Here is a 14,280-nt window from a genome sequence, read left to right on the forward strand (position 1 = left end):
TTGCGTAGTGACTCTGTACACGTGGCGTGCTCTGGATCGTGTCGTGGCCTGGGAGACCAACCTTGCTGTCTCTTGGCTGTAAGACTTTACTCTCCCTAAATTTCGTACAACGCGTTATTCCACGCGCTAGTTGGAGGACATAAAACTGGCTCCAAAACGACCCGAACCGGCCCCCGTTTTTTTTTATCGCAACTCCCCCATAGCTGTTCTTAACTTCTATATAAATACAACCGTTGCCTTCAGAGCAACCGAACCGAGCAAGAACTTTTCGCGCCAAATCTTCGACCCTAGGTCTCGAATCTCACGCACTCACGCTTAATGCGTTTTATCTACGCCCTCTCTTCGATCCGAAAGAAAGAAAGGAGAAAAAGGAAAAGTCTCAAAAAGATTCAAGCTCCCTTCTATTTTCGTGCGCAATAGATCTTAGCGAGTGAGTTTCAAGGTAAAACTGCTCAAAGATTTCTTCTCAATATTCTGGATCCGTTTCATTCTTGACTCTTGAGCTTCTATTCCACCACACTCTGAGAATTCCGAAGCTTCGTCGGAGTTTCCCGCCTTTTTCTTCTTGATGTTTTTGGGTATTTGTTAGACCTTGAAGTAGGAGATTAGTTGAGAATCATATTATCCTCTTTTTGCTGGTATTTTTCTGCGACTTTACGTATCTCTTGATTTCGGCTTTGCAAATTGCAGGAATTTTTGTGAGCGTTTGATCGACAAGCAATGATTATTCATGATTTTTTGGTATGGCTCTAATTACAAGCATTAAAAGTCCTAATGAACTCTGTTTGGTTTCCGAGAAAATGCAGTATAATAAAATAATTTGAGCTTCTGAAGCATAGGTTATTTACCGTTTAGGACCTGAGAAAATGATAAATTCCTGATTAAACAAAATGCAGCTCTACGACTTAGTTTAGCTGAGTCGATAATTCAAGGTTTGAAGGTGATTTGTGTCAAGTATTATGTATATTCCTGCATATTTCGGCCCCAGATATATTGATTTGAAATGACAATGGATTATTCTCTGAGAAAGCAGGTGGTACTACTTTTCATACGATGTTTAGTGCGGGGAAATGGAGTGGTGATAAGTTATTCAATTAAATTTCTGTACGGCTAGAGCTGCATTAATAGTTCAAATTCTATTTTATCAGAACTCATCTTCGTTGAAGTTCTTTCCTAGCCCACCTCAATAGATCCTGTAATCTACATGGAGCATGATTTAAGATTTCTGGTTTTCTGGAGGGTCTTTTTTAATCCAAATCCATTTTCATCCCGATTGCCGAAGCTATTTCTGACTTTCAGAAGGTACATCTGAACGTTGTCACATTGGGCATCTTTAAGAAAAATTGCAATGACATGCTTTTTGGCCAAAAACAGGTCCTTTATCAATCAAATTTCAATTGTTATGGTTGGAATTTCCCGCCCAATGATTTTCAACAATTTGACAAAAAACTTTCGTGCATAATTCAATTTAAGTGTGCGGCTGGCTAGCGGCAAAGATTAAGGATTTCAAAACCGCTGATGCATGTACTTCTATTATGAACACTCAGTACATTCTTTTTTTTCTTTTTTTTTTCTTTTCTTCTTCTTTTTTTTTTAATTTTTTTTTTTTTTAATAAATTTCCGTAATCCAGAAGGGCTGTTTTATGCTGTTTCCTAGTTTGCAATCGAAGTCAGAGATTACATAAGTTCGCCTCTATCGGGATAAAGCTTTTGCTTTTATTTGCTCGTCATTGCTTATTTTGCGGAACTTGTCGCACCCTTTTAAAGGACTAGGAAGAAATTGATTCTTATTTTAAAAAATTCTGAATGGGGAGGCCTAAACTTTATTTGAATATCTCTTTCCAGTTGTATAGTGATTAACAGGTCCTATGAGCCCAATATATGCCATGAAGTCAAAGATTATTACTAACAGCTGAAATGAGATGCAATGCGTGTTGGCGAGAGCTGGAAGGGCGAGCGATTTCCACCACATGTGGTCACCTTCTGTGTATCCAAGCTTAAAGAAAATTTTCCTTTTGGCTTTTCTTCTTTTTAGTTCAGTAAACTGTAAACTGCGTCAGTTGGTGCTTTTGCATAAATTTTCCTTTAACAGCGAAAAAGGCACGGATGATGCTAGCAAGATCCTCGGTAACGATGGAGCATGTCCCATTTGTGACCAAGTGCTCTCTAAGAGGTAATAGGTTTTTTACGTGGTTTGAATATTTATTTTCTTGAGTCAATTGCCTACATGTGCTGGAGCGTACACGTAGAATCGAACATAAGAAAATGTGATTCTAGATTTTTTTCCCCTTTCTCACTCTTTTGAGGAATTCTATGGAAACCGAGACAAGATGCCGCAATATCATTATACCTGCAATATCTTTTAGGGTGTCTTCCGCTCATTGTTAATTTTGTTCTTTCATTCCGACTTAAATACAACAATCTTAAATCTCACTTCCTCTTGTTCTGATTTTCAACTTGTCAGTCTTATGAAACCTGTGGATATCAATCCAAATGATGAATGGATAAATGTAAGCAAGCATATCTTTGAAGTGCTATCTATGTTCAGCTATTCGATACTTTTTAGTTCTTTATTCAATGAATTCCACCCATGCTCCCTACTATTGCCTTTCTTTTCCTACCACATGCTTATTGCTAATGTTTGCAACATATTCTGTTGCAGATGGCCATGGCTGGAATTTCTCCACAGATATGTATCCTTTGATCAGATTCCCCCCTGAATTAGACAGGGTAGTAACATAAATGTCAAAACATTTTGCATGTCACTCTTGCTGCATCACATTCAATTAAATGAGTCGTATATCTTGTAAATGTTGTTGGGGGCTTTCCCAAAAAAGAAGGAAATTTTGCTACTCATCATCCCCACACACTACACACCAATATCCTTTTAAAAAAAATTGTTTTTAGTTTTATTCTTCTTAAACTAATTGAATTCTTCTACTCATCAACCATATACCACACATTTGGTAAGAGAAAAAAATAAAAAAAGTGTAGTGTATGGGAACGATGAATAGAATTTTTCAAAAAAAGAAATAGATGTTGTAAGAGGATATGTTGGCTACGCATCTTTCCTTGAACAAACTCAGTGATGAAGAGTGCATACAGAAGTGTGATGTTCTACATCGGGCAAAAGGAATTGGAAATGCAGTTCAAGATGAACAGAATAGTTGCTCAATGCCGGCAGAAATGTGAAGCAATGCAAGAAAAGTTCACAGAAAAACTGGAGCAGGTGCATACCGCATACCAAAAAATGGCCAAGAGGTGCCAAATGATGGAGCAAGAGATTGAAAGTTTGTCAAAGGATAAGCAGGAGCTCCAGGAAAAGTTCTCAGAGAAATCCAGGTCAGCCTATATTATTGTCATATCTTTCGCCACTGATACCAACTACTGATACTAAGGGGTTGTTTGGAAATAAAGATGTTTCATCTCCTTTTATTTTTATTTTTTAAGAGTTGGTTTTATCTCATTTCATTTTTTCTCAAAATGTTTCATTTCATTTCCTTCCCAAACATTACTTAAATACAAATACTTTTCAATTTTAAATATTCAACTTTTTTATCTAATTATTACCTAATCATTACAACTTTCTTAAATTCCAAAATAAAATACAAAAAATATTCAACTTTTTCAAATCTCAAAACAAAAATTATCTTTTAATATTATTTTAACTTTATTATATTTTTATTCAACTTTTTATCTCTCATTTCCCAAAATCTAATATAACATTTTAACTCAAATCATTTTATTATTATTTACTAACTATTTGACTACTATTCACATATTCTTCATCTCATCTTATCTCATCCTCTAAGTATCCCCTAAATTTAACTGGTTTTCTTGGGCCTTTATACAATATGCTATTTCAATACCAGGCAGAAGAGAAAGCTAGATGAAATGTATGATCAATTGAGAAGTGAGTATGAGTCAACGAAACGATCGGCCATCCAGCCTGCTGGCAACTTTTATCCAAGAAATGAACCGGATTTGTTCGCTAGCCCTGCTAACATATTGGATAACAGAGACGCCGTCAGAAAAGGTAATCTTTTGTTTTTTTTCTCTGGGTTTTTTTTTTATTTTTTTTTATTTTTCAACATTAGCAGGAGACAGTTTAGGGCATCTATTGTCACCAAAAAAACAAATTTTCATTTCCCAAGCTTGCTTGAAATAGTTGGAATGTATTGCTTTCCAATGCCATCATGAGACAGAACTTTAGTTTTTGTTTTTTTGGATGAGGCAGAACTTTAGTTGGTAACCCATTTTTGCTATATCTCTCCAAAAACTAGTTGACTTATTTCTAGCAGGTGGGCCGCTTTTCACTCCTGACACTCCAGGGCCTAGAGAGGATGTGTGGCCAGCGAGACAGAATAGCTCAAACTCTGGTCCCTTCGATATCTCTGTTGGCTCACCAGCAAAACAACCAGCCATCCCAACTGATGCCGGTAACAGAAGGGTTAGTTCTCAAGCTGTTTTTGGAGCTGGAGCAAGTAACCCCTCAACGACTTTGAGGAACTTGATACTCTCCCCAATTAAGAGGCCTCAGCTCTCTCGTAACCGCCCTCACATGTTTACGTAAGTCCCTAACTTAATTCTGCCAAAGTTCCGCTCTGCTACTTACTGGAATTTCATGAATTCTTTGTCTTTTCAGGTTTTAGGCCTGAAGTTAAGGGTTTTCCATTTGACAGATTTGGGGATGTTTGATACATTGTCCTCACTTCAACCCAAAAAGGAAAAAACACAAAAGGTTGATGTGAATCTCTGAAGGACCATGAACCAGAAGTCCTGTTGAAGTTCTGATCAGCCGAGTTTACATTTTTTGGGCGAATCAGCTGCCAATTAAGAATTACAAAGACAGAGAGTAGAAATACATGGAAATATTATTGTAATTACCCATTGTTGGATGGTAGGAATCTGAAAGTTTACTGAGCCATCTTCTTACCAAGCCCTGCTAAAAGATAATATAAGATCACGTGTGTAAATAACTGATAATTACAATTCGCTTAGACTTCAAATATTTGGGAGAGTCTGCGCGCCAAATGGCAATGAGCCAATCTTAAGAAATCTACATTGCTGGGTTCCACTCGAGTGTTTTACAGGTTGTCAAAATCTTTGATCTCGATATTGAAATGACACATCCAAAGACACAAGTTTCTTCAACAGCATAAATGTATTCGATGTATTCGATTATTTCCCATATAGCCCAATCAGTAACAGGTGGCTCATGAACGCACAGAACTAAAAACTGAATGGGGCAACACCAAACGAAGAAGAAGAAGAAGAAGAAGAAGTAATGCTGTACACACGGCCTTGATATTTCTTGGAATTTCCATTGTGAATATGGAAACTTAACACCAGTAAACGCTATACATTTGCAGAAGAAAAATAAGATATATATATATATATATTTGTTTCTAAGCAAGCATGCATATATATATATATATATATATTAAAAATTGAATTACAAATATATTAAGGAGGATCCTTTCCACCGTCAATAAACAAAATATTAGAAGGAATAATATATACTAGAATGCTACCAAACAAAGAGTTTGTAGCTGCCCATTGCACAACTGAGTGTGCAAGTCGATTTTGTGATTGATTAATTTTGTTATAGCTCCATTCAGGGTGAAAGTGCAAAGAATATGCAATATCATCTGAGATGGTGGAAATTTGCCAAACCACTTCCAATTTGGAGATAGAAGAGATAACCGACTGGGAGTCCCCAACTATAGTGGTTGAAGGAGAGTTGATAGATTCTGCTATTTTGAAAGCCACTTTTGCCGCAAGATCTTCTGCCAACACTGAGATAGTAGTGGGGTTTTCCTCTATCCAGATTAGAATGACTTCCCCTTTCGAATTTCTGCTTACTGCCGAGGCCAGAGAGAAAGAGTTTCTAACCGCTGCATCAAAAGATATACAGATTTGGTTTGGAGTGGGATTCTTCCATTTCTCCTCCAATTTGATGCTTTTCTTTTTTCCCTAGGCCTATAGATTTTCTTGATAAGAGAAATTTAGCTGTTGTGATAACTTTTGGGGAGATAAATATCTATGGTTGTGAACCAATTCATTTCAAAGCCTCCAAATAAAATCTAAAAACAAGCCTGCAAAAACTTGGAAAGTATGTTCTTCTTGTGAGGTTAGACCCATTTTTGCATTGGGTTTAAGATGAAATCTAGCCAATCCTTCATTGAAGTTAAACCAAAGGAAGTGAGATTCAGTGGCTGTGACGACCCGCTTTTGAGTGTATTTTCGCTGAAATGGTTGTTTTTATTTTAATTAATATATTAGTTTATTATTTTAATTTACATGCGTTTTAAAATTGGTTTTTAATTTACTTGATGTTGTGTTTTATTTCTTTTAATTGTTTTGTGGTTTTTAATCTCTTTTCGGCGGTTTGTTTTGTTTTCCCGGAGTGAGGATTGAACCTCATTTTTTTTCACATCTTTTTCCTTTTTCCTTTTTCTCTTTCCTTTTTCTTCTTCTTTCTTTTTTTTTCTTTTTTCTTTTTCTTCTCCTGCTTTTCTTCCCGTGCGTCGACCCCTCCCCCCTGTGCGTTTTTCTCTCATTTATCCATCCCGTCGCTGCCCCTTTGACCGGCCGGTTCTCCGCCGTCCGGCCACCGTTTGATGCACCGTCACCACCATTCTCTTCCCCTTCCACCATAGATCATCCTCACCAATTTTCAGAGCCATTGGACCAGCCGTTAGCTTTCGAGAGCCGCCGGAAGTCGTTGCACCTGCTCTGTTTTTGCCCCTGTCGCCGGAATCTTCTTCAGCCCAGACCGCCGCCGTCCGGCCACCGTTTGGCTCGCCGCCAGTCTCGTTCGAACCCCCTCCCTCCGGCACACCTTCCCACCAAATATCTCCCACATCCGGCCGACCGTTTGGCCGGAAAAGCCCTTTGAAGCCACACGGTTTTTCACCGATTCCGGCGCCGTCGCACCACCTCCGACCACCATCTCTTCACAGCTTCTTCCCCTACCTCTTGCCGACCTAACCCACCTAATTTCGGCCCCGATCCGTTGCCGGAGTAGCTCCCACGAGCTCATCTCCGTTCAGCCCCTTTTTGGCCTTCGACCGCCGTTTCCACCACCAACCACGGCCAAAACTCGTTTCCTTTAGCTTCATAAATATCTCAAGACCCTTCCCTATCAATCCCGAGCTTTGGTTTGTCCTCGTTCGAAAGTGGGTAATTTATTACCCACGGCAACAGTGTAAATTACACTGTTACGTTGCTTTTCCTCCGCCGTTTGCAACGCCGCTTGTTTTCTAAAATTGCCATATAGCGCTGTAAGTATTTTCCAAACCCTATTTTCAGATTTAAATATATATTGCTCATTCAATTATTTACTGTTGTTGGTTGTTGATTCCGGACTGAGTCCGAGGAGTTTCGGGGGTCGGATGGATGGAGGACGGAGTTGCCTGTTTATTTGATTTATGATTGTTGGATTATTTTATTATGCATTGTTATGGCATTACATGGTGCATGCACGTGTGTTTGTGGATTTATGTGAAAAGCCTGTGTATTGGCGTAAGTGTATTGCGGGTGCGTGTGTATCACGAGCCCAAGCCGGGATGGGTTATTATCTCGGTGGAGCTCCTCTGGTCACTCGGGAGCGGAATAAACTAAGTGATGTCCCCTGAGTTGTCGAGAGCGATGACGGGAGCGGGGCTAGGGGATGCTTGGCTACGAACGCGCCAGGCGCGGAACCGGGCATCGCCCTACTCACCGACTTCGTGGCCCTTCGCTGGCGAGGGCTAGAGGATGCTTGGCTACGAACGCGCGGGGCGCGGAACTGGGCATCGCTCGTTAGGTGTCACATGCGTGGTGGTACTCTACGGTGTGACACTGGAGCCAGGGTGTGCGGATGACCCCTAGGGGAGGTCATGGTGTATACGGTTAAAATTGGATAATGGTTTGTGAGGCCAAATGGGACTTTTGGCGTGGGCCAGATGGACTTCTGGCGAGATATTGGGCCGGATGGACTTCTGGCGAGATATTGGGCCAAATGGACTTTTGGCGGCCAAATGTGATTTTTGGCGTGTTTTTCGGAAATGATATGTTTTTGGGCCAAATGGGATTTTTGACGTGTGTGGACAAAAAATTATGTTTTATGGGCTTTGTGCATTGGGCATGTTTCATGCATATTGTTTGAGTCCTATGTGTTTTTATCTGGTAGCGTTTGAGTTTACTTACCTGCGGAACCATTTGTGGTTCCGTAGCTTTTGGTGCAGGTGATGAGGATGAGGAGGAGGAGGCTGAGCCAGAGTTTGCGGCTCCGCCGGGTTGCTGATGATATGTTTTATATTTGTTTAAAACTGTATTTGGATTTTTGTAATATTTTATTTACGTATGTTTTAAACAGCTTGTATTACATTAAGAAAAAAATTCTGGTACTTAGTTATATGACTTTCGTTATCTGCTGCGTTTCCTTTTGCACATTTGTTGCCTTTGCACACACTTGGCACCCGTCGATGGGATGGTGACCCGGGTTGTCACCATCCGGACGTCTCGATTTCCCCGTGTTCGGGCGTGGGGATTTGGGGGCGTCACAGATGGTATCAGAGCGGTTCGGCTCTGGGTAAAACCATGCGTCCCATAGGTGGAGTACCAGAAAGTTTTAAAAGCTGGTGTTAAAATTATTTTAATTTATTTAAGTTGAATTGTTTTTCTTTATTTGATTCGATTTTATCTGATTTGAATTTATTTTATTTAATTCCATTTGATTTGGTTTGGTTTGATTTGATTTTATTTGAATTGCAAGGATGTTGTTTATTTGTTTTATTTATTTTGTTTTAAGTTGTTTTGTTTTGTTTTGTCCGGAGTTAAAGTGGGATTGAGGATTGTGCTATGGCAGGAGGACGGTACTATTGAGAATGTCGTTGATAAACTTAGTGAAGTAGGGTTGAATTTTATAAAGGTGGGTTACTTTCATAATATTGTGGCTAGAAGGGAACGAAATGGATCAGGCAATTTCTTGGGAGTAGGAATGTAAGTTGCAACTAAGGAGGGGAGTTAGCTTTAAGTCGCTTAAGATGGTTGAGGTCTTAGGTTTTGTAGAATTTATGTAATGAAGCTATAGAATAGGAGAGTGTAGGTTCAACGAACTTTAAGGATTGGTTTAAGATAATTTTATCTAAGGTTTGAGGCCTTGTAGATTTTAGGAAATAAGATTTTGGTAATTAAGGTTTTAGGTTCGACAAGCTTTGGGGGAAATAATTAAATTTCAAGTTTTGAATTTCGCTGATTCGGATGAGCAATTTGGTGGCAATTGGGGCTTTAGATTTTACAAGCTTTTAAGGTGAATGATTTGGATTAAAATCACCAATCTTGAGAATTTTAGAAAATGATTTATTATCTATTAATGTTTTAGAATTTGAAAGATTTGGGAGTCGATTGTTCTATTATGGGATGTAAGTTCCTTGATCTTAGAAGTTCCGGAAGATGATTCTTATTTGATTAAAGGTTTTAGAATTGCAGAGTTGAAGGACCAATTTATAATAAGAGTTGAGTTCTTAATTTTACAGACTTGGGGTGCTAGCTTGATCCACTCTGGAGAGTGATTAGTTTGCAACCATTAAAATGGGGTTGATCAGAGTTTAGTTAATAATATGAAATTTTTCTGGGGTACATTTCTTTGAGAATGGAAGGTAATGATTTAGCTCATATACTTCTTTGAGGATTGTAGATATTGACTTAGTTCAGAAAATGACTATTGTTAACTCGAGGTTGTAGTAATCGATTTTAGGAAATGATTTTTGTCGGTTCGGAAGATATAGATCCATTGAGGTTTTGGAAGCAATAGTTTAATTGTTGGCATTGAATTCGATTGAAGTTGAGACCTTATGTTCTTGAGACTTTTGGGAACGGATTATTAGCAGGTTTAAGGTCATTTTCAGTACAAAGTTTTGAGCGATAACTATTTGCTGATGTTAAGGGTATAAGTTAAGCAGATATAGGAATGATTCATGTTGATTTGCGGATATAAGTCCAGATGATGGAAATAGTAGTAATGGATTACTTGTACGTTGGAATGACTATTGGTTTCGGCTAAGGACGTATGAGATTGACACGTGATAGTGGTGAATCGATTGGAGCGTTCAGTCGAAGCGTGTTACTCAATGGAATGTGGGTTGGCAATAATTGTTATAGCTCGAGGTTATAGTGACAAGTTTTAAGATTGATTCATACCGAGTTGAGGATAATAGATGATGCAGGTTTTGAGAAATGAAATTTTGTTTATTTTGGAGGATAAGGTACGGATGTTGGAAATGGAAGTGATGGATCACTTATACGTTAGAATGATTATTGATCTTAGCTAAGGGTACATGAGATCCATTTATAGTGGTGGTGAGGGTTTATGGATTTCGGAGAGTACAAATCCTAGTTTTTTGGCTTGAGAGAAGTGGCTTTGGTGAGTACTGAAGTGGGTTAGATGTGATAGTATTAAATTCAATAGATTTTAACTTCGAGTTCTTGGTGAGTTGATCGGAGTGTACAGTTGAAGTGGGTTACCAATTGGAGTAATGGTTGGCATTTATTGTTGAGACTATCTTCAAGAATTAATTGTGACTTGAGGTCACACAGGAATTTAAATTTGAGGCTATACTTTCCTTTGGAGTTTTGAGTGTCCAGTTGGGAGAATTATAGATTTTTTTATTTAACTTGAGAGATTGTTGGGTCGCAATGTGTAGTGGATAATAAAATCTTGAAAGTGGAAGCTTGGGGATCAACGATGATTAGCCTAAACAGGTACGTGAGGTAATAAGCAGTAGGAGTTAGGAGGGTAGTGCAATAGTTTTGATGGATTGGAGATATGTACAGCATGGCCTATCTTGAGATTTAATTTTGTATGCAATTGAAGGAAATAGTCGTGCTACTACTAGGATTATGGGAATGGAAGTAGGTAAGTGAGTTTTCAAGAAGAGTTCATTAAGGTTATGGTGAATTCAATCGTGGTTCGTAGTGTGTTTAGTCATCTCTAAATTTAGACGATATTCAGAATTTATGGGATGATTTTGATTTGATTAAGGTAGCTAGAGATAATTGAGGGATAAGAGTGATGATTCATGATTTTGGGAGATTTTATTTTCTATCAAAGTGTGGTAAAGGATTTTCTTGCTTCCAGGTGTTAGAGTTAGCTTGTACTCAAGGGTGTTAATTTATGAGGATATAGTCTTTTTACATTTTGGCGAGTTATCAGAGTGCGCACGGAAGCGTGATATTTTGGAGATAATTAGGTGTTTAAATCTTGTGCTGATTTTGAAAAATTAGTGATGACTTGAAGTTTTAGTAAGAAGTTAATCATTTGGTTGTACAAATTATGTTGATTGATGGTTTATTTTGGAAGTGATTATTAGGTCACCAAGAGATAGTGTATAATGAAGGTTTGGAGGTTATAACACAGGAGCTGATTGAGGTTAACACAATTTATTGTGGAAAGATACTAATTGTTGGAATTTACTTGGGTGCGGTTTTGAAATTCTTGTGGATGTAGTGATTTCTATTTATGTGGCCACTTTAAGAGTTCTAGACGTGATGCGTCTCTGGGAGATTAGTGCAAATGTGATGGAATTGCTTATAGGAGTATATTTGGGGAGAGCTTTATTCATACTTATGTGGAATTGGTTGATGGTATCATTTTCTCAAAGTATAATCTGAGTTGTATATTGTATTCTGCTTGGCGCTGATGGTTGATCTTGCAAATTTCGAGGACGAAATTTGTTTTTAAGGAGGGGAGGATGTGACGACCCGCTTTTGAGTGTATTTTCGCTGAAATGGTTGTTTTTATTTTAATTAATATATTAGTTTATTATTTTAATTTACATGCGTTTTAAAATTGGTTTTTAATTTACTTGATGTTGTGTTTTATTTCTTTTAATTGTTTTGTGGTTTTTAATCTCTTTTCGGCGGTTTGTTTTGTTTTCCCGGAGTGAGGATTGGACCTCATTTCTTTTCACATCTTTTTCCTTTTTCCTTTTTCTCTTTCCTTTTTCTTCTTCTTTCTTTTTTTTCTTTTTTCTTTTTCTTCTCCTGCTTTTCTTCCCGTGCGTCGACCCCTCCCCCCTGTGCGTTTTTCTCTCATTTATCCATCCCGTCGCTGCCCCTTTGACCGGCCGGTTCTCCGCCGTCCGGCCACCGTTTGATGCACCGTCACCACCATTCTCTTCCCCTTCCACCATAGATCATCCTCACCAATTTTCAGAGCCATTGGACCAGCCGTTAGCTTTCGAGAGCCGCCGGAAGTCGCTGCACCTGCTCTGTTTTTGCCCCTGTCGCCGGAATCTTCTTCAGCCCAGACCGCCGCCGTCCGGCCACTGTTTGGCTCGCCGCCAGTCTCGTTCGAACCCTCTCCCTCCGCCGCACCTTCCCACCAAATATCTCCCCCATCCGGCCGGCCGTTTGGCCGGAAAAGCCCTTTGAAGCCACACGGTTTTTCACCGATTCCGGCGCCGTCGCACCACCTCCGACCACCATCTCTTCACAGCTTCTTCCCCTACCTCTTGCCGACCTAACCCACCTAATTTCGGCCCCAATCCGTTGCCGGAGTAGCTCCCACGAGCTCATCTCCGTTCAGCCCCTTTTTGGCCTTCGACCGCCGTTTCCACCACCAACCACGGCCAAAACTCGTTTTCTTTAACTTCATAAATATCTCAAGACCCTTCCCTATCAATCCCGAGTTTTGGTTTGTCCTCGTTCGAAAGTGGGTAATTTATTACCCACGGCAACAGTGTAAATTACACTGTTACGTTGCTTTTCCTCCGCCGTTTGCAACGCCGGTTGTTTTCTAAAATTGCCATATAGCGCTGTAAGTATTTTCCAAATCCTATTTTCAGATTTCAATATATATTGCTCATTCAATTATTTACTGTTGTTGGTTGTTGATTCCGGACTGAGTCCGAGGAGTTTCGGGGGTCGGATGGATGGATGACGGAGTTGCCTGTTTATTTGATTTATGATTGTTGGATTATTTTATTATGCATTGTTATGGCATTACATGGTGCATGCACGTGTGTTTGTGGATTTATGTGAAAAGCCTGTGTATTGGCGTAAGTGTATTGCGGGTGCGTGTGTATCACGAGCCCAAGCCGGGATGGGTTATTATCTCGGTGGAGCTCCTCTGGTCACTCAGGAGCGGAATAAACTGAGTGATGTCCCCTGAGTTGTCGAGAGCGATGACGGGAGCGGGGCTAGGGGATGCTTGGCTACGAACGCGCCGGGCGCGGAACCGGGCATCGCCCTACTCACCGACTCCGTGGCCCTTCGCTGGCGAGGGCTAGAGGATGCTTGGCTACGAACGCGCGGGGCGCGGAACTGGGCATCGCTCGTTAGGTGTCACATGCGTGGTGGTACTCTACGGTGTGACACTGGAGCCAGGGTGTGCGGATGACCCCTAGGGGAGGTCATGGTGTATACGGTTAAAATTGGATAATGGTTTGTGAGGCCAAATGGGACTTTTGGCGTGGGCCAGATGGACTTCTGGCGAGATATTGGGCCGGATGGACTTCTGGCGAGATATTGGGCCAAATGGACTTTTGGCGGCCAAATGTGACTTTTGGCGTGTTTTTCGGAAAGGATATGTTTTTGGGCCAAATGGGATTTTTGGCGTGTGTGGAAAAAAAATTATGTTTTATGGGCTTTGTGCATTGGGCATGTTTCATGCATATTGTTTGAGTCCTATGTGTTTTTATCTGGTAGCGTTTGGGTTTACTTACCTGCGGAACCATTTGTGGTTCCGTAGCTTTTGGTGCAGGTGATGAGGATGAGGAGGAGGAGGCTGAGCCCGAGGATGCGGCTCCGCCGGGTTGCTGATGATATGTTTTATATTTGTTTAAAATTGTATTTGGGTTTTTGTAATATTTTATTTACGTATGTTTTAAACAGCTTGTATTACATTAAGAAAAAAATTCTGGTACTTAGTTATATGACTTTCGTTATCTGCTGCGTTTCCTTTTGCACATTTGTTGCCTTTGCACACACTTGACACCCGTCGATGGGATGGTGACCCAGGTTGTCACCATCCGGACGTCTCGATTTCCCCGTGTTCGGGCGTGGGGATTTGGGGGCGTCACAGTGGCCATTTAATGACTCCAAAGAATTGTAGATATGGGACATTCTACAAAAAGGTGAAGTAGGGTCCTCAGTTTCATTACAAAGGAGGCAATTTATGGAAGTTAAGTTTCGAATAAATCGTTTGATGCGCTCTCTTGTAGGTAAAATATCCCAAATAATTTTCCATTGGAGGAGTTTATACCGATTATGGATTCAGGAGTTCCAAATTTT

The 14,280-nt window shown here is 39.9% G+C and overlaps 1 protein-coding gene across 7 annotated transcripts; it reads left to right on the forward strand.

Moving 5' to 3' along the window:
• The first annotated feature begins 98 nt into the window (after nt 1-98).
• Nucleotides 99-5,077, forward strand: LOC122280834 (E3 ubiquitin-protein ligase CCNB1IP1 homolog). Of its 7 annotated transcripts, none has more exons than XM_043091890.1 (10): nt 99-442; nt 691-741; nt 1,846-1,987; nt 2,101-2,173; nt 2,465-2,510; nt 2,663-2,693; nt 3,087-3,342; nt 3,873-4,036; nt 4,302-4,569; nt 4,646-5,077. In XM_043091890.1, exons 3-10 carry the CDS (start codon nt 1,918-1,920, stop codon nt 4,650-4,652), a joined length of 915 nt encoding a protein of 304 aa, XP_042947824.1. In that variant the 5' UTR covers nt 99-442; nt 691-741; nt 1,846-1,917; the 3' UTR covers nt 4,653-5,077. The 7 variants fall into 7 exon arrangements, with proteins under 7 accessions (XP_042947824.1, XP_042947821.1, XP_042947826.1 ...); XM_043091887.1 differs by having other exon boundaries at nt 4,683-5,077; XM_043091892.1 differs by having other exon boundaries at nt 4,332-4,569; nt 4,683-5,077.
• The last annotated feature ends 9,203 nt before the right edge of the window (nt 5,078-14,280 follow it).

Source organism: Carya illinoinensis, chromosome 11 (assembly GCF_018687715.1).
Source record: "Carya illinoinensis cultivar Pawnee chromosome 11, C.illinoinensisPawnee_v1, whole genome shotgun sequence".
In the NCBI taxonomy this organism is placed as follows: Eukaryota; Viridiplantae; Streptophyta; class Magnoliopsida; order Fagales; family Juglandaceae; genus Carya; species Carya illinoinensis.

Coding starts and splice junctions, on each gene's coding strand:
- LOC122280834 (XM_043091887.1), top strand. CDS start 1,918: ATGAGATGCAATGCGTGTTGGCGAGAGCTGGAAGGGCGAGCGATTTCC. Junction 1,988..2,100: donor CACATGTGGTCACCTTCTGT/GTATCCAAGCTT, acceptor ACAGCGAAAAAG/GCACGGATGATGCTAGCAAG. Junction 2,511..2,662: donor CAAATGATGAATGGATAAAT/GTAAGCAAGCAT, acceptor ATTCTGTTGCAG/ATGGCCATGGCTGGAATTTC.